Source organism: Heteronotia binoei, chromosome 7, assembly GCF_032191835.1.
Source record: "Heteronotia binoei isolate CCM8104 ecotype False Entrance Well chromosome 7, APGP_CSIRO_Hbin_v1, whole genome shotgun sequence".
Lineage (NCBI taxonomy): Eukaryota > Metazoa > Chordata > Lepidosauria > Squamata > Gekkonidae > Heteronotia > Heteronotia binoei.
In genome coordinates, this window is record NC_083229.1 from 1,949,593 (window position 1) to 1,969,127 (window position 19,535).

Here is a 19,535-nt window from a genome sequence, read left to right on the forward strand (position 1 = left end):
CAACTCGGCCTTCCTGGAGTCTTCCGGATACAGCCTCCCATGATGGTGTCGACGCTGTCTGGCCCCGAGAGTTTTGGTTCAGAAAGGCCAGGGCAAGGCTTGGGGTGGGGATGGGCTGTGCCCTTCCGAGAGCCTAGGCCCTCATGCCGCTTCTTCCCACGGTGTGCCAAAGCTAGAAAGGAAAGGAAAGGTCCCCTGTGCAAACACCAGTCGTTTCCGACTCTGGGGTGACGTGGCTTTCACAACGTTTTCACGGCAGACTTTTTACAGGGTGGTTTGCCATTGCCTTCCCCAGTCATCTACGCTTTCCCCCTAGCAAGCTGGGGACTCATTTTACCAACCTTGGAAGGATGGAAGGCTGAGTAGACCTTGAGCCGGCTACCTGAAAACCCAGCTTCCACTGGGGATCGAACTCAGGTCGTGAGCAGAGCTTAGGATTGCAGTACTGCAGCTTTAACACTCTGTGCCACGGGGCTCTTAAAGGTAAAGGTAGTCCCCTGTGCAAGCACCAGTCGCTTCCGACTCTGGGGTGACGTTGCTTTCACAGCAGACTTTTTACGGGGCGGTTTGCCAAAGCTAGAAAAAGCAGAGGCAAAAGAACGTAGTGTATGTGGTACCTTTTGTGTGTGTCTGTGTTTTGATTTTTATATGTGCATTTATGTGCGAGAGAGAGTGTGTGAGCACACCTGGGAATCATGGTGACATGGAGGATATCCAGGGTGGCTGAATAACCCCTGCCTTGGCCTCCCCCTCTTGGTATTCCAAGGAGGCCTCCTGTCCAAGTAATTGCCAGAGTTCAGCCCGCTTAGCTTCTGGGCTCTAATCCAGGCCAGGGTTACCTGGTGCTTGTTGTTGTTGTTGTTTTGAATACAAGGCTTGGGGTAGGTTGGCCGGGTTGCCTCTTCGCCTCCTGCCCCTGTTGGTTTTGTCCCTCTAATCTCTTTCTCTCCCTCTTTGCTGTGGGCTTGTCGTTGCAGAGCCACTGAGGCGCTGACCTCCTCCTCCCCCCCGGGACAGACAGCATGTCGGGCCCCGTGCCAAGTCGAGCGAGGGTCTACGCAGATGTGAACACACAGAGGCCCCGCGAGTATTGGGACTACGAGTCGCACGTCGTGGAATGGGGGTATGCTCGTCGGAGGCTCTTCTATGGGGCAGGGGTGCTCTCCAGCATGGGAGGCTGGCCTTCGGAGAGGGTTCACCTGCTGCTGTTGGCAGCTCCAGCTCCTCCCTCAGCCCTCTCTGCATGGACCGAGGGTTGGTGTGCCAGCCTCTACCCTCCTTACAACCAGAGAGACCAGAGTACTGCAGCTTTCACCAGCCCTGCTGGTGAAAATGTGGTGCAGCACATTTTCTGGACACGTCAGCTGAACGCTGCAGAGGACTCCCTCCCGGTGGGCCTGGGGCGTGCCCAGTCTTTCTCAGGGACCCACTTCCAACCAGCTGCCGTGAGATGGTGCCCTCATATAAGCGGGCTGCTTGGACAGCCGCAAGGGTTGAACTTGTGGATCTTCTAACAAGAATCTGTAATCTTTCATTGAAATCTGCCTCCGTTCCTGAGGACTGGAAGGTAGCAAATGTCACCCGCATCTTTAAAAAGGGTTCCAGAGGAGATCCGGGAAATTACAGGCCAGTCTGACTTCAATACCGGGAAAGTTGGTAGAAACCATTATCAAGGACAGAATGAGTAGGCACATTGATGAACACGGGTTATTGAGGAAGACTCAGCATGGGTTCTGCAAGGGAAGATCTTGCCTCACTAACCTGTTACGTTTCTTTGAGGGGGTGAATAAACATGTGGACAAAGGAGACCCAATCGATGTTGTTTACCTTGACTTCCAGAAAGCTTTTGATAAAGTTCCTCATCAAAGGCTCCTTAGAAAGCTTGAGAGTCATGGAGTAAAAGGACAGGTCCTCTTGTGGATCAAAAACTGGCTGAGTAATAGGAAGCAGAGAGTGAGTATAAATGGGCAGTCTTCGCAGTGGAGGACGGTAAGCAGTGGGGTGCCGCAGGGCTCGGTACTGGGTCCCATGCTCTTTAACTTGTTCATAAATGATTTAGAGTTGGGAGTGAGCAGTGAAATGGCCAAGTTTGCGGATGACACTAAATTGTTCAGGGTGGTGAGAACCAGAGAGGATTGTGAGGAACTCCAAAGGGATCTGTTGAGGCTGGGTGAGTGGGCGTCAACGCGGCAGATGCGGTTCAGTGTGGCCAAGTGCAAAGTAATGCACATTGGGGCCAAGAATCCCAGCTACAAATACAAGTTGATGGGGTGTGAACTGGCAGAGACTGACCAAGAGAGAGATCTTGGGGTCGTGGTAAATAACTCACTGAAAATGTCAAGACAGTGTGCGTTTGCAATAAAAAAGGCCAACGCCATGCTGGGAATTATTAGGAAGGGAATTGAAAACAAATCAGCCAGTATCATAATGCCCCTGTATAAATCGATGGTGCGGTCTCATTTGGAGTACTGTGTGCAGTTCTTGTCGCCGCACCTCAAAAAGGATATTATAGCATTGGAGAAAGTCCAGAAAAGGGCAACTAGAATGATTAAAGGGCTGGAGCACTTTCTCTATGAAGAAAGGTTGAAACGCTTGGGACTCTTTCGCTTGGAGAAACGTCGACTGCGGGGTGACATGATAGAGGTTTACAAGATAATGCATGGGATGGAGAAAGTAGAGAAAGAAGTACTTTTCTCCCTTTCTCACAATACAAGAACTCGTGGGCATTCGATGAAATTGCTGAGCAGAAAGGTTAAAACGGATAAAAGGAAGTACTTCTTCACCCAAAGGGTGATTAACATGTGGAATTCACTGCCACAGGAGGTGGTGGCGGCCACAAGCATAGCCACCTTCAAGAGGGGTTTAGATAAAAATATGGAGCAGAGGTCCATCAGTGGCTATTAGCCACAGTGTATGTGTGTATATAACATTTTTTGCCACTGTGTGACACAGAGTGTTGGACTGGATGGGCCGTTGGCCTGATCCAACATGGCTTCTCTTATGTTCTTATGAGGGTTGGCGGCAGATCTTGGGCGAGGAGAGGGCAAAAGGTGGCCAAGCCCGGGCTGATCTGCTCATTGAAATCCAGCAGAGCTTAGAAGTGGGAATTTGGCTGGAAGCTCTGTGCGTTGGGGTTGGAACAAAAAGCCTGCCTTCCCCCCCCCCCTCCCACCCCAAGTGAAGCGGGGGGGACTCCACTGAAGAGCTCGGGGCAAGGACAGCGTAGCTGGGACAGAACTGCTTTGTGATCACCCAGTTGCCTCCAAGCCAGCCTGCCTTGGAAACATTTCTCTCGGCTCAGAGGTTTCGCAAGGCTGCATAAAGTTATAGCATCCTCCTGTATAAAAAGGATGGAATATAAAAAGGTTTTATCTTGGGGCAGACAGGGGACAGCAGGTGAAGAGAGGGTGGAACATAGCCCTAGGGCTGCTGGCCCTTTTCTCTGGAACCAGCCAGTGTCCCCCAGATGCCAGGATTCTTCCCCAGAGGGCCTTGGCCTGAAGCAGGAAACTGGAGCACAGGTCCAGGAATACTGACGGTAGGGTAGTTCTTTCATAGCCATTCAGAGATCCCGAGTGTGGAATCTTGTCTTGACAATGAAGCACACATGGCGGGATCCCAGGCTGCCCAGTAAACCGCAAGATGGCCATCTAACAGCAATGCGGATCCGGTGAATTTAGGGGGAGGTATTTGTGAATTCCCTGCATTGTGCAGGGGGTTGGACTAGATGACCCTGGAGGCCCCTTCCAACTCTAGGATTCTATGATTCTTCAGGAGGTGGTGGGCTCTCCTTCCTTGGAGGGTTTTCCAACAGAGGCTCGATGGCCATCTGACAGCAATGAGGATCCGGTGAATTTAGGGGGAGGTGTTTGTGAGTTTCCTGCATTGTGCAGAGGGTTGGACTAGATGACCCTGGAGGCCCCTTCCAGCTCTGTGATTCTGTGAATTTGACCATGCAGAGAAGGAGCACAGGAATTCCTGGAAGCTTCTCCCCTGCAGTTTTGTTAATCTTGAAGGTGCTCCTGGACTGTGGCTCTTTTCTACTGAGATAGACTACGCAAGACAGCCAATCCCTTCCTGCAGAGACTGCAGACTCCCCCCCTGCCCTGCCTCTCCAGATGTGGAGGCTCTGGCGTAAGAGAGGGGCTCTCGTGCCCAAGAGATGGGGGACGCTCCTGGCGTCAGGTGGCACCACCAGAAAAGCAGCAGCTGGATTCAGACCAGCAGAACCTCAGTGGCAGCAGTTGAGGGCTCGGAATGAGAGTTCCTACCTGGCCCTGTGGCCTTTGCCTGGATTATCCATGAGAATGTCCTGCAACTGGGCCCAGTGGAGGTTTTTGGCTTGGGGAAGAGGGGACAAAGCAGCAGGTGTTCTGGAAACAGACATGTTTGTCGGGCCTCTCTAGCCCTCCTCCCCGTTTTCCATCTAGGTTGAACATATGAAGCTGCCTTATACTGAATCAGACCCTCCTCGGTCCATCAAAGTCAGTATTGTCTTCTCAGACTGGCAGCAGCTCTCCAGGGTCTCAAGCTGAGGTTTTTCATGCCTATTTGCCTGGACCCTTTTTTGGAGATGCCGGGGATTGAACCTGGGACCTTCTGCTTCCCAAGCAGATGCTCTACCACTGAGCCACAGCCCCATTCATGGCTCTCCAGGGTCTCAAGCTGAGGTTTTTCATGCCTATTTGCCTGGACCCTTTTTTGGAGATGCCGGGGATTGAACCTGGGACCTTCTGCTTCCCAAGCAGATGCTCTACCACTGAGCCACCGCCCTCCCCTAACTGCAGGGCAGCTCCAGACATCCCAGACTCCGTTCTCTGTTTCTGTGGCTCAGCAGAAATATTTACTGTTGGCTTTAGTATTTCTTGCTGCTTCCAACTAGGACTTCAGGTTACCGGATTGGGTTTTTGGTAGTCAAGAGCTGGGCTCCTTAGCTGCTGGTGGGCCACGGTTGTAAAGCCATGGGGTGGGGGAGGGGGAAGCCACACAGAGGCCTGGTCTCCCAGGAAATGTGAAGCGGGGTGGGGTGGGGTTGGGCCTTGCTGACCTCTGGCAGCCTCACTTGCTTCTCCCTCCTCCTCTTTGCTCCTCTAGCAACCAAGACGATTACCAGCTTGTGCGGAAACTCGGCCGTGGCAAATACAGCGAAGTCTTCGAAGCCATCAATATCACCAACAACGAGAAGGTGGTGGTGAAAATCCTCAAGGTGAGCCAAAGGGGTCAGTTGGCTCTTGGCTGCTTGTCTGGAAGGCCTGAGCCACAAACTGACCAGGTGGCCTGGTGCTGGTGCCACACTGTCAGGTGCTCTCTGCACTATGAGGACGCCCCTGCTGGCCAGAATGGTTGTAACAAATGTTAAGGTTGTGTACGCAGGGGTCGTTTTGTAGAAAAATAGGTGGGGAAGCTTATTAGCATAACTCATTAGCATATGCCCCCCCAGCCAAAAGCAACCCGATGCAAGAAAGCAGAGCCCCGGGTGAGTGAGGCCTGCGTGGGTTGGCTAGAGATCCACGTGTGGGTCAAAAAGCCAGCAAGCCACCCGCCGCCCAGAATCACGTAAGAAGTGGAGAAAGGGTGGTGCGGGCTTCTCCAGGGGTTAATGAGGGCTGCTGGGGGTGTGGCAAAGCCCCTGGTGGCTGGCTGGCTGCCTGCTCTCCTAATCCAGGGATTGTTATGCAGCTGCACCTACTAGTCAATGGACAAGGGAGGTGGGGAGGAAGAGGGGGAACCATTGCTGTGCTCCTGTGAGATCCTGCTGAATCTGAGGCCTGTGTGTATGTGAATCATTTTTCCTTGTGATGGTGGTTGTGCATTTTGCAGAATGTAGGTCTCTGCCCAGAGGAGCTTACAGTTCAGCACAAGTGAGGCAGCGACAGGGAAGAACTCCTGTTTGTGCCTGTTACCCAGGCCGTGGCATAGTTTCAGCAAAGAAAAACTTGGCCAAAGGCAAAGAAGGTAGCTTTCGAGGTCTTTTGGAGGGCAGTAGTTTCCTGTGTAAGGGGAAACGAGGGCCAGGGGCTGTTTGAAAGAGTAGCGACCTTTAGGTGACTGAGGATGGGAACGGCCTGGGCAGGATACATCTAGGCATAAGAGCAGAGGGAGATGAAGGGACAGAGAACGGATGAGAAGCCAGCATAAGAATGTAAGGGTCAGGCATTGCGTGGACGGGAAGGGCAGTGGCTCATGGTAGAGCCTCTGCTTGGCATACAGAAGGTCCTGGGTTAAATTCCACAGCAGCATCTCCAGTTAAAAGGACTGGGCAGGAGGTGATGGGAAAGACCTCTGCCTCCTGGGGAGGAGAGGGAAGAGGAGGTTGCATTGACGATAGCCGGAGATGCCTAGAGCAGGAGTCAGAGGCTTCTGCAAGGGGCCAGAGCAGGAGGAGGCCTGTGACTAGACCACGCAGTTGCAACAAAGGGCGGGGCAGAGTCCAGGAGGAAGTCTGGGCCTCCTGCGTGTCCCGCAGGGTGGATGTTGACGGGGGGGAACCCGCAGCCATTGCTGCTCGTGGCTGGCGATGGAGCTCTACTTGGGAATCTGTCGCGGGGCCATGCCTGTTGGGCCCCTGTTGTTTTCGTGGCTCGTTCTGTTGAGATGCTCCTGGACTCCGATCTGGCTGCTCTGCTGTAGACCAACATGGCTACCCTGTGAAATTACTCAGGGAGCCTGCAGCTGGTGCTCTTTGAAGGCCTTCTTTGTACTGAGACTTAGCAAGACCTTGGCAGCGTGCCGCCGTTCCCAGAAGCTCTTCTCCCTTTGTGGCTGCTGTGGGCCAAGGCCGTTAGCAGACTGCCCGTGGGGCGTCTTCCTGCCAGGGATGTGGTGATGGGCCAGTGTCCCTGCATTGCCGTGTTAGCGACTCTCTCGCAGGCAAGATTATGGCAGTGCCCACCTCAAGGCTGGACAGACCGACATCCCACTGTCTGGATGGCATTTGATGTTGTAGCAGTAACCTTGGGCTTTACAGGTATCCGTGTGGGGAAGGAGGGGCCTGAGGGGTATCTAGTGTTACCTACTCAGTGCATTTGGTGTGTAGCTCCCCCCCTCCCCGTGCAGCAAGACAGACTCATTTTGTGTTCTGCAGAGACTTTTTTTTTACCATCTGTCACGACTCGGGGGTCTTACCAAGTGCCGCCACCACTCTGGGTTAAGGGTTCCCCTTGAGAAGGCCCAGAGTTCCCTCCCAAGCCCTTCAGGGCTCCTGTAGCTTAGGCCAAATAATGGGCATGAGGAAGAAGAATTGCAGATTTATACCCCGCTCTTCTCTCTGAATCAGAGACTCAGAGCGGCTCACAATCTCCTATATCTTCTCCCCCCACAACAGACACCCTGTGAGGTGGGTGGGGCTGAGAGGGCTCTCACAGCAGCTGCCCTTTCAAGGACAACCTCTGCCAGAGCTATGGCTGACCCAAGGCCATTCCAGCAGGTGCAAGTGGAGGAGTGGGGAATCAAACCCAGTTCTCCCAGATAAGAGAGCTCTGGCTGACCCAAGGCCATTCCAGCAGCTGCAAGTGGAGGAGCGGGGAATCAAACCCGGTTCTCCCAGATAAGAGAGCTATGGCTGACCCAAGGCCATTCCAGCAGCTGCAAGTGGAGGAGTGGGGAATCCAACCCGGTTCTCCCAGATAAGAGAGCTATGGCTGACCCAAGGCCATTCCAGCAGCTGCAAGTGGAGGAGCGGGGAATCAAACCCGGTTCTCCCAGATAAGAGAGCTCTGGCTGACCCAAGGCCATTCCAGCAGCTCCAAGTGGAGGAGTGGGGAATCAAACCCGGTTCTCCCAGATAAGAGAGCTCTGGCTGACCCAAGGCCATTCCAGCAGGTGCAAGTGGAGGAGGGGGGAATCCAACCCGGTTCTCCCAAATAAGAGAGCTATGGCTGACCCAAGGCCATTCCAGCAGCTGCAAGTGGAGGAGCGGGGAATCAAACCCGGTTCTCCCAGATAAGAGAGCACTGGCTGACCCAAGGCCATTCCAGCAGCTCCAAGTGGAGGAGTGGGGAATCAAACCCGGTTCTCCCAGATAAGAGAGCTCTGGCTGACCCAAGGCCATTCCAGCAGGTGCAAGTGGAGGAGTGGGGAATCAAACCCGGTTCTCCCAGATAAGAGAGCTATGGCTGACCCGAGACCATTCCAGCAGCTGCAAGTGGGGGAGTGGGGAATCAAACCCGGTTCTCCCAGATAAGAGAGCTCTGGCTGACCCAAGGCCATTCCAGCAGCTGCAAGTGGGGGAGTGGGGAATCAAACCCGGTTCTCCCAGATAAGAGAGCTCTGGCTGACCCAAGGCCATTCCAGCAGGTGCAAGGGGAGGAGTGGGGAATCAAACCCGGTTCTCCCAGATAAGAGAGCTCTGGCTGACCCAAGGCCATTCCAGCAGGTGCAAGGGGAGGAGTGGGGAATCAAACCCGGTTCTCCCAGATAAGAGAGCTCTGGCTGACCCAAGGCCATTCCAGCAGGTGCAAGTGGAGGAGTGGGGAATCAAACCCGGTTCTCCCAGATAAGAGAGCTCTGGCTGACCCAAGGCCATTCCAGCAGCTGCAAGTGGAGGAGTGGGGGAATCAAACCCGGTTCTCCCAGATAAGAGAGCTCTGGCTGACCCAAGGCCATTCCAGCAGGTGCAAGTGGAGGAGTGGGGAATCAAACCCGGTTCTCCCAGATAAGAGAGCTCTGGCTGACCCAAGGCCATTCCAGCAGCTGCAAGTGGAGGAGCGGGGAATCAAACCCGATTCTCCCAGATAAGAGAGCTCTGGCTGACCCAAGAACATTCCAGCAGCTCCAAGTGGAGGAGTGGGGAATCAAACCCGGTTCTCCCAGATAAGAGAGCTCTGGCTGACCCAAGGCCATTCCAGCAGCTGCAAGTGGAGGAGTGGGGAATCAAACCCGGTTCTCCCAGATAAGAGAGAGCTATGGCTGACCCAAGGCCATTCCAGCAGCTGCAAGTGGAGGACTGGGGAATCAAACCCGGTTCTCCCAGATAAGAGAGCTCTGGCTGACCCAAGGCCATTCCAGCAGCTCCAAGTGGAGGAGTGGGGAATCAATCCCGGTTCTCCCAGATAAGAGTCCGCACACTTCACCACTACACCAAACTGGCTCTCTGAGGAGCAGGCAGAGTGAACAGCAACAAGAAAAAGGTTTATTTCAGTGCAATATAAATTAACAAGGTGCATGGAACAGTAAAAGGGTGAAGGGAAAATAAACAAATGCCCTAATGTGTCTATCTTACAGTCCCTACTCTAATACCAACACTTATCCCCTTGTCTTTCCCCTGCTTTCAGCTCTCCAGGCATCAGCCTGCCTCCAGCTCAGCCTTCCAGGGAAAGAACCCCCACTTCCTGGGCTTGGTCTTTATATAATCTCTTCCCAGGCCCCACCCCTCTCTGGGCCTGATTCCCTCCAAAACCCTCGCTACCCAATCAGAGGGACAGAGGGGATCCTGGGAGATGTAGGCTTGTCCTAGTAACTCCTAAGCAGGCTTCCCTGGGACCTGCAGGCCTCACTAGGCCCAGGATCATGACATCATCCAACAAGAACTGGGGTCGTGAGGCCCAGCACTACACTGGTCCAGGTGGCCGCCCTGAGCCATTTTATGGGAAGGGCGGGATATAAGTCATAGAATAAATAAATAAATTAATTAATTTGTATTCGGGGTGTGTGTGGCGCATTCCCACATTGGTGCCTTGACTTTGAATGTCTTCTTGAAGGCATCCCGGCCAGACTCCTTTTAGGGGTTGCTGAGGGGCCAGGAAAGCTCGCTGCCCTTCTTTCTCCAAGGCGGGATCCATGCAGGTGGGGGTGAGGGAGGGGCCCTCATCTCAGGGAAGGCGGCCTTCTCTCCCCTGGCCCGCCCGGCAGACAGCAGGAGGCTTTCCCAAGGGCTGCTCCGCAGACCCTCTTGGGTAGAGATGCTGGGAACGGAGAGGAGGCCGCTTGGGTCCTTCCTGGCTCAGCATGGCCCAGGTCTGTTTTGGATTTCCATCTGCCAGCAGCATCTCAAGTCCCTGGGCAGCAGACAAGGGCCTTTGTGCTTCCAGGTGGCTTGAAAGAAAGGGGGGCCCTCCCGTGTCCGCTCTCTGGGGTGACTGTTTGCTTCTCTTTTGCAGCCAGTCAAAAAGAAGAAAATCAAGCGTGAAATTAAGATCCTGGAAAACCTCCGAGGGGGGCCCAACATTATCAGTCTTCTGGACATAGTCAAGGACCCCGTGGTAAGGAAAGCAGCGGCTGAAACCCGATCCTTGGGGAGGGGGGGGGGAAGACTCCGTTGCCAGCGCTTATTTCTCTAACCAAGCCCCTCCTTCCATTCCTCCTGTCCTGTGGAGCCAAAACAACGGACAGTAAGCATTCTAGCCACAGTCCCAAGCTGCTTCGTGCGTGTAACCCCAATGAAATGAACCTGCCTGACGAGCTGCAGTCTCTCTAAAGCTCTCCTGCTTCCCACTTTGAGTTTCCTAAACGGCCAGCCAGCCTTCCCAGCCGAGGTCCAGGGACAGGAGCTTATCACTGACTTTTCCCCAAGAACACACAGGGTTGTACTTAGGGCTAGGCACGACACCTGTCCCCCCCCCTCCGCCCATGCCGGCCCCCTTGAGCCTGTGACCTTCCTCACCAGGGCGTCATTCTCTGCTTGTGCCCTTCACTGTTCTCTCTACTAGCAGGGGATGGGGTGGAGTCGGAGTGTTGCAAAGTGCTGGGATGGGTCTTCGTTTTGGGCGGGAGTCAGAAGGAGACGTGTCAGAAGGCTGCTGTGCTCAGAGGTTGTGTAACAGTCTTCTAGGCCTCTGAAGACCACCTCCTCTGGTTCCCTTCTGTTCACATCCTCTGAGCCAGTATTGTGGCAGCTGCGAAGAGCCTGTGGTGAGCTCTGCTCCTTCCTTTCCGTGGACTGTAGTGGAAGGTCTTTAAGAACATTAGAGAAGCCCTGTTGGATCAGACCAGTGGCCCATCCAGTCCAACACTCTGTGTCACATAAGAACGTAAGAGAAGCCCTGTTGGATCAGGTCCGTGGCCCCTCCAGTCCAACACTCTGTGTCACATAAGAACATAAGAGAAGCCCTGTTGGATCAGGCCAGTGGCCCCTCCAGTCCAACACTCTGTGTCACATAAGAACATAAGTGAAGCCCTGTTGGATCAGGCCAATGGCCCCTCCAGTCCAACACTCTGTGTCACATAAGAACATAAGACAAGCCCTGTTGGATCAGGCCAATGGCCCAACCAGTCCAACACTCTGTGTAACATAACAACATAAAGAGAAGCCCTGTTGGATCAGGCCAATGGCCCCTCCAGTCCAACACTCTGTGTCACATAAGAACATAAGAGAAGCCATGTTGGATCAGGCCAATGGCCCATCCAGTCCAGCTCTCTGTGTCACATAAGAACATAAGAGAAGCCCTGTTGGATCTGGCCAATGGCCCATCCAGTCCAACACTCTGTGTCACATAAGAACATAAGATAAGTCATGTTGAATCAAGCCAATGGCCCCTCCAGTCCAACACTCTGTTTCACATAAGAACATAAGAGAAGCCCTGTTGGATCAGGCCAATAGCCCATCCAGTCCAACCCTCTGTGTCACATAAGAACATAAGAGAAGCCCTGTTGGATCTGGCCAATGGCCCATCCAGTCCAACACTCTGTGTCACATAGAACATAAGAGAAGCCCTGTTGGATCAGGCCAATGGCCCATCCAGTCCAACACTCTGTGTCACATAAGAACATAAGATAAGTCATGTTGGATCAGGCCAATGGCCCCTCCAGTCCAACATTCTGTTTCACATAAGAACATAAGAGAAGCCCTGTTGGATCAGGCCAATGGCCCCTCCAGTCCAACACTGTGTCACACATAAGAACATAAGAGAAGCCCTGTTGGATCAGGCCAATGGCCCCTCCAGTCCAACACTGTGTCACACATAAAAACATAAGAGAAGCCCTGTTGGATCAGGCCAGTGGCCCCTCCAGTCCAACACTGTGTCACACATAAAAACATAAGAGAAGCCCTGTTGGATCAGGCCAATGGCCCCTCCAGTCCAACACTCTGTTTCACCTAAGAACATAAGAGAAGCCATGTTGGATCAGGCCAATGGCCCCTCCAGTCCAACACTCTGTTTCACATAAGAGAAGCCATGTTGAATCAGGCCAGTGGCCCCTCCAGTCCAACACTGTGTCACACATAAAAACATAAGAGAAGCCCTGTTGGATCAGGCCAATGGCCCCTCCAGTCCAACACTCTGTTTCACCTAAGAACATAAGAGAAGCCATGTTGAATCAGGCCAGTGGCCCCTCCAGTCCAACACTGTGTCACACATAAGAACATAAGAGAAGCCATGTTGGATCAGGCCAATGGCCCCTCCTGTCCAACACTCTGTTTCACCTAAGAACATTAGAGAAGCCATGTTGAATCAGGCCAGTGGCCCCTCCAGTCCAACACTGTGTCACACATAAGAACATAAGAGAAGCCCTGTTGGATCAGGCCAGTGGTCCTTCCAGTCCAGCACTCTCTGTCATACAGTGGGCAAGAAACCCAGATGCCATCGGTAGGTCCATCGGTGGGGCCAGGACACTAGAAGCCCTCCCATTGTGTCCCCCTAAGCACCAAGAATCCAGAGCATCAGTGCCCCAGACAGGGTGTTGCAACTATACACTGTGGCTAAGAGCCATTGCTTTCATTCCCCAGAGTGGCAACACAGGAAGAAGCTAAGCGGTTGCCCTTGAGCTGCCCAGGGATGGGCCACCTTCAGTCTCCCATGATCTCTATTTCTCCTTCCAATAAGCTGCTGATTGTGTTTTAAATTGGCAAAGCACTGTCTCTTTAGGCATCTCCACAAAGTGACCCTGAGTCTGTGCTCTCCGTTAAAAATGTCAGTGGCAGACCTGTAGTCTGGCATCTCAGTGGGCTGAGTCAAAATCCCAGCAGCCAGCAAGCGCTAGGTAGCTCCCCCACCCCAGAAACTGGCCAGTCTACCAGTGCCCCCCCTTTCCACCTTCTAACTCCTGCTTGTTTGACATGCAGCTAAGAAAGCCAGGGAGGTAGGAGAGAGGGGGCTCCTCTTCCCTGTTGGGGTCTCCTCCATTGCCCAAAGTGAGGCTAAAGCACCACTGGTTTGTTTCTCTCTCCTCCCTGCCTTGGAACGTCTGCTGCTGCCACCCCAGTCACGGACACCCGCCCTGGTCTTTGAGCATGTCAATAACACAGATTTCAAGGTGAGTGGCCACAAACCCCCTCCTCCTCCCACCCCCAGAAGGCACAGAATGGTCCCAGGTGCAGCCGAGTCTCTAAGCTTTTGCCCCTCTGGCTCAAGCCCCTGGGGGCTCCTCTGATGGACAGAAGGACCTGAAATGCCCCAGATTGGCCAGTCAGGCTCAGGAGGGCCCTTGAGCCAGTTCAGTGCAGTGGTGAAGTGCGCGGACTCTTATCTGGGAGAACTGGGTTTGATTTCCCCACTCCTCCACTTGCAGAAGCTGGAATGGCCTTGGGTCAGCCAGAGCTCTCGCAGAGGTTGTCCTTAAAAGGTCAGCTGCTGTGAGGGCCCTCTCAGCCCCGCCCATTTCACAGGGTGTCTGTTGTGGGGGAGGAAGAGATCCAGTTTGGTGTAGTGGTTAAGTGTGCGGACTCTTATCTGGGAGAACAGGGTTGGATTCCCCACTCCTCCACTTGCAGCTGCTGGAATGGCCTTGGGTCAGCCAGAGCTCTCACAGAGTTGTCCTTGAAAGGACAGCTGCTGGGAGAGCTCTCTCAGCCCCACCCACCTCACGGGGGGGGGCCTGTTGTGTGGGAAGGAGATTGTGAGCCACTCTGAGACTCTGATTCTGAGAGAAGGGCGGGGTATAAGTCTGCAGTCGTCTTCTTGACTGCAGCGCCACTCCGTGCTCTGAAGGCGCCATAGCTGCCCGTTCAGTGGCCGCCTGCGTTCCTCGCTGCTTCCCTCTGGCCTTGAGAGGCAGTCGTGTGCTTCCACCGCTCAGCTTTGGGGCTGCAGAAGAGGCCTGTCACCCCTTGTCTCTGCTGTGAGGGCAGGTGGGAAAGGCACAGCTTTGTCATCGGGGCCTGGCTGCAGCCCGTCAGTGCCGGGGTGTCTTTCCAAGGGGCTGGGGGCACATGGGATCACGGGGCGTCCTCCTCGTCCACCCTGATGGCAGAGCTGCCTGCTGTGCTTGAAGGTGTTGCTGGTTCCTCTTCCTGTGGAGGGGAGGGTTCCAGAGCATGCGGTGAGTGCAAAAGGTGAAGGGCTGTTCAGGGGAAGGGAGCATTGCATCTCTGTGCAAGCGGCCAGTGCTGGCTGCAGGGCTCTGCGTTTCCCACGTCATCAGAGACCTCGCAGTGTGCTTCCTGCGTCATCACGGTTTCTTCCGTGGCACATCTGTGGCGCTTGCAAGGAAAGGAGATTCTCAGAAAGATCAGGGGGAGTGGTCCGACTTTCACCTGGGGGGGGGCATTCAAGCCAGCCAGCCAGCCAGACCGCCCTCTGGCCTTGAAGCCCCTCCCACCTCTCTGGAGGTGAGCCTTGGTTGTGATATTTCCCCGCTTCAGAGAGATGCTCTGTTCTGCTGCCGCTGTCTGCAACCAGGCAGAGCCGAGCCCTTAAGAACCCCCGGAGTGGAGCCCCCGGTCAGCCTCGCTAACTTCTGTCCCTCGACCCTTCCCTCCCCAGCAATTGTATCAGACACTGTCGGACTTCGACATCCGGTTCTACATGTACGAAATCCTGAAGGTATGGACTGGGGGGAAGGGAGGGGGTTGAGCTGCTCTAAGCCTTGGCTGTGCCCTTCTAGCAGGCTGCAGGGCGGAGCGAGGGGGGAGCAGGAGGAGAGGAGGCTGTTTCTGCTGCGGGGCTCCTTGTCCCAGGAGGGAGCCCAGCCAACACCCACAGTTAAACTCCAGGCATCCACAGGGCCCTGGTGTTCCTCCCCTTGCGTTCTGTCCTGCATTGTCTTTGTGTGTGCGTGTGCACTTGTGCCTGGAAGCCATAGCAATCTCTGGTGTCCCCAACCGAGGCACAGACGACGTTCGGAGACGTGTCATGATGCAGCCTGCCCCTGTTCTCTCAACTGCTGGTATTCCAAGGAGGTCTACCATCCAAGGACTTGGCAGGCTCAGCCAGTTTGGTGTAGTGGTTAAGAGCGCGGACTCTTAAATGGGAGAGCCAGGTTTGATCCCCCACTCCTCCACTTGCAGCTGCTGGAATGGCCTTGGGTCAGCCAGAGCTCTCTTATCTGGAAGAACCAGGTTTGATTCCCCACTCCTCCACTTGCAGCTGCTGGAATGGCCTTGGGTCAGCCAGAGCTCTCTTATCTGGGAGAACCGGGTTTGATCCCCCACTCCTCCACTTGCAGCTGCTGGAATGGCCTTGGGTCAGCCAGAGCTCTCTTATCTGGGAGAACTGGGTTGATTCCCCACTCCTCCACTTGCACTTGCTGGAATGGACATGGGTCAGCCATAGATCTCGCAGAGCTGTCCTTGAAAAGGGCCGCTTCTGAGAGAGCTCTTGCAGCCCCACCCATCTTACAGGGTGTCTGTTGTGGGGGGGTGGCATGGAATAAAAGAGATTGCGAGTTACTCTCTGAGATTTGGAGTGGAGGGCAGGATATAAATCCAATATCATCTTCTCCTTCGCTTCCAAGATCTGATGAGACTGGGCCTGCCTGGGCTACCCAAGACAGGGGAAGGGCATTCTGTCCTGTAGGGGCTTTGTAGAGATGAGGGTTACACTGCTTCGGGCTCTCCAAAGATGCTACATCAATGTTTGGTTGGGCTGGTCCTTCAGAGCCTCCCGCCTCTCAGCTCAGAAGGAGCTGCCGCTCCGCTCCTCCCTTGGGAGGCCAGGATGTGCTCACTTCGCCTTCTTGGTCGGTCTGTCTGTCTCCTCAACCCCACAGGCGCTGGATTACTGCCACAGCAAATGGGCGTCATGCACCGGGACGTCAAGCCACACAATGTCATGATTGACCACGAGCACCGGAAGGTAAGAGGGTGGCTTGGGGCAGGGCGGAGAGGCCCCACCCCCGCTTGACTCCAGGCCTTCTAGGAGACTTCCCTGTCCTTCGCCCCTCTGGCCCACATCCAAGCTGGGCTTGGCCGTCCCCGTGTCTCTTGCAAGACCTGCCCAGGGGCATCGGGGTGGGTGGTGGAGAGATTGGGCTGCTGGGCCTTGTGCGTGAGAGTCAGGAAGGACTTGCTGGACAGAAGCTACGCAGCAGTTCTCGCAGGGGGGAGGGGTATTAACAGGGAGAAGGCGGCACTGAGGGGCTGGCTCTGGCCCCAGGGGAGAGGGGGCTCGGGCTTGGAGATTCATTCTGGCACCTAGGAAGCGGCTGTCAAAGCCTGCCTTTGTGAGCCAGGCTGCCCCACCCCACCCCACCCCACTCTATTTTTTGGAATGAGGTCTCCCCCCCATCCTATCTTCTTGTGCATGTCCAGCCAGGGGGCCGGTGGCTCCCCAGCTCCCTGGGCAGGCTCACATTAGCCGGTCTGTGCAACTTGCCAGTCAGAGTGGGGGCGATGCCATTGCTTGCTCTCCAGAAGGCATCTCGTGGTGTTCACGGACGCTCTCTCCTCCTCCTCCTCCTCTCCTCCTCCTCCTCCTCCTCTTCTTCCTCCTGCAGCTGCGTCTGATTGACTGGGGCTTGGCCGAGTTCTACCACCCCGGGCAAGAGTACAACGTGCGGGTGGCCTCCCGGTACTTCAAGGGGCCAGAGCTCCTGGTGGACTACCAGGTGGGTCCAGCGGCCACCAACTCCCGCCTTCCCCCTCGGCTGGATGCGCTGCCAGTTCCCTGGTGGTGAAGGCAGTGGAGGAGCCCGATGTTGCCCTGGCAGCTCCTTGGCTGGGAAAGGTCTTTGCGGGAGATCTTGAAGCCCTGCGGGCTGACGTGGGGAGGGGTCCCGGCTGAGGCAGGCCAGCAAGAAGGAACCCCTTCTGCCCGAAATGGAGGGGCCTGTGAACCAGTGGGGGTGGGCTTCTCTGGGGTCTTCAATGGGAGGGCGGGGCTGGGGGAGAGAAGGGGCAGTAGGGGGCATCTGCTCGGGCATGCCTGAACCGTCCCTTGAGGGACAGGAGGGCAGGGAGGGAGGCTGCTGCTTGGCCCGCTCTTCTTCTTCCGTGCCTCCAGTCCATGGCATGGCTTCATCTCTCAGCTCACAGTCTGCATTTCCTCTCCTCTTCCCGCAGATGTATGACTACAGCCTGGACATGTGGAGCCTGGGCTGCATGCTGGCCAGTATGATCTTCCGCAAGGAACCCTTCTTCCACGGCCACGACAACTACGACCAGGTGAGGTCACTGTCCTCTGGTCCCTGAAGATGGCCTGCCTCCCTCCGCCCCTCCCTCCATCCCTTCCTCACTCCTTCCTCCCTTCCCTTCCTTCCCTCCCTCCCTCCCACCATCCCTCCTTCCCTTCCTTCCTTCCTTCGTTCCTTCCTTCCCTCCCTCCCTTCCCTTCCTCCTTCCCTCCCTTCCTCCCTCCCTCCTTCCCGCCCTCCTTCCTTCCTTCCTACCTCCCTACTTCCCTCCCTTCCTCCCTCCCTCCCTCCCACCATCCCTCCTTCCCTTCCTTCATTCCTCCCTCCCTCCTTCCTTCCCTCCCTCCCACCATCCCTCCTTCCCTTCCTTCCTTCCCTCCCTTCCCTTCCTCCTTCCCTCCCTCCCTCCCTCCTTCCTTCCTTCCTTCCTCTCTCCCTCCCTCCTTCCCTCTCTTCCTTCCTCCCTCCCCTCCCCCCCCTCCCTCCCTCCCTCCCTCCCTTCCTTCCTTCCTTCCTTCCTCCCTCCCTCCCTCCCTCCCCTTCCTCCCTCCCTCCCTTGCTTCCTCCTTCCCTCCCTCCTTCCCTTCCTCCCTCCCCTCCCCTCCCCTCTCCTCCCTTCCCTTCCCTTCCCTTCCTGTCTTTTCTTTCCTTTGCAGCCCATCCTCTTTCACCTCACAACATGGGTATCACCTAATTACCTTCCTCCTGGGTTGAGCGTTCCCTTTCCGTAGGAGCCGCTTTTCCCACTGGCCTCCTAGGGGGCTTGCGGGGGCCGTGTGGCAGCCTCCTGCCTCCCCTTTCCCCACCCGAGGAAGGGCGGTTCTCACGGGCTCTGTCCCTCCCCAGCTGGTGCGGATTGCCAAGGTGCTGGGCACGGAGGACCTCTACGACTACATTGACAAGTACAACATAGAGCTGGACCCCCGCTTCAACGACATCCTCGGCAGGTGAGGCCTCTGGCCTACGGGCTGCCCCACGCCCTCGCGGCAGGCAGAAGCCTCCCTCTCAAGGCTGCCTGGGCCGGCTTTGGCCGCGTTGCAGGGGGGAGAAGGGCGGGGGAAGGGAGCTCCAGCCTCTGAGGCCCCCTCCCCCCTGTCCCCTCCCCCAGACACTCCCGCAAGCGGTGGGAGCGCTTCGTGCATAGCGAGAACCAGCACCTGGTGAGCACGGAGGCCCTGGACTTCTTGGACAAGCTGCTGCGCTACGACCACCAGACCCGGCTGACGGCCCGCGAGGCCATGGAGCACCCCTACTTCTGTACGTGGGCCTTCCTGGTCCTCCCACGCCCCTCCCCTCTCCTGCTGGGACTGAGTCGCCCGGCCTGTTGCTGGCTCTCATGGCCTTGGGGTATCCCGAGTGCACACACACGGCCTCTGAGCTGTGCTCCCCCAGCCCAGCCCGGCCCAGCCTTGGCGCCTTTGTGTTCTCGGGTGCGGGGGCTTTGGCAGCCTGTTTTGGTGGCTGCTGGACTCCTCAGCTTGCCTCAGCTGAGAGCCTTCCCAGGAGCAGATGGAAGGCGGCCGTGCCGTTCTCCAGGCTCCTCTCCTGGCCCGGCTTGCTGGCCCTCCAGAGGGAGCAGCTGGGTGCTGGTCTGCTCCAGCAAGGCTCTTCTGAGGTCCTCCTCCTTCCCTTGCAGACCCAATAGTGAAAGACCCAACAAGGATGGGCTCCTCTACTGGACTCTCCTCTGCTAACACCCCTGTCAGCTCCTCCAGCATGTTGGCAGGTAGGTTGTGGGGCCGTGTCTAGTCCTGCCCCCTCTCTGCCTAGCCTCCACTGTCCCGCCTCACGCTGGCTCTCTCCCTCCCTCCCTCCCTCCCGCCTCCAGGAATCGCTTCCATGGCTGCCTCTCAGCCCATCGGCAGCTTGGCCGCCTCGCCTGTCATCTCCTCTCCAAACACTCTGGGCTCGCCAGTCCCTGCTGCCACCGGAGCACAGCCTTGAACTCGCCACCGACGCCACCTCTGGCTTCCAGCACCGCCAAGGCCGCAGCCTCGCCTCTCCCACCAGCCCTCGCAAAGCGGGAGGAGAGCGGAGGGAGGGCGGGCCAGGGTGGGGGGCCTGGAATGATTTTTTTTCTGTTGCGTCTGTTGAACAGCAGAGCCCCTCAGCTGTTGCGGCTGCTCCTCCTCCTCTTCCTCCCCCCAAGCAGCAGCCGCCGCCACCGTGAACTCTGGCCAGGGACGGAGGCCTCTCTGTGTCTGTGTCGCAGGATGGTAGATGCGTTCTTCCCAGGAGGCTTTGGGGCTGGGGATGCAGCTGCAGTGTAGACACTGAATTGCGAGAATAAAATTTATTTTCTATGTCCCTAA

General features: G+C 56.0%; 1 protein-coding gene across 1 annotated transcript; it reads left to right on the top strand.

Moving 5' to 3' along the window:
• Positions 1-1,021: 1,021 nt before the first annotated feature.
• Positions 1,022-19,535, top strand: LOC132574898 (casein kinase II subunit alpha-like). The gene is given in 13 exon segments (XM_060243146.1): positions 1,022-1,123; positions 5,095-5,206; positions 10,098-10,199; positions 13,138-13,188; positions 14,637-14,696; positions 15,862-15,885; positions 15,888-15,947; positions 16,588-16,698; positions 17,153-17,254; positions 18,070-18,170; positions 18,332-18,480; positions 18,860-18,949; positions 19,052-19,535. Coding segments are annotated over 13 exon segments (1,179 nt in total). The 5' UTR covers position 1,022; the 3' UTR covers positions 19,168-19,535.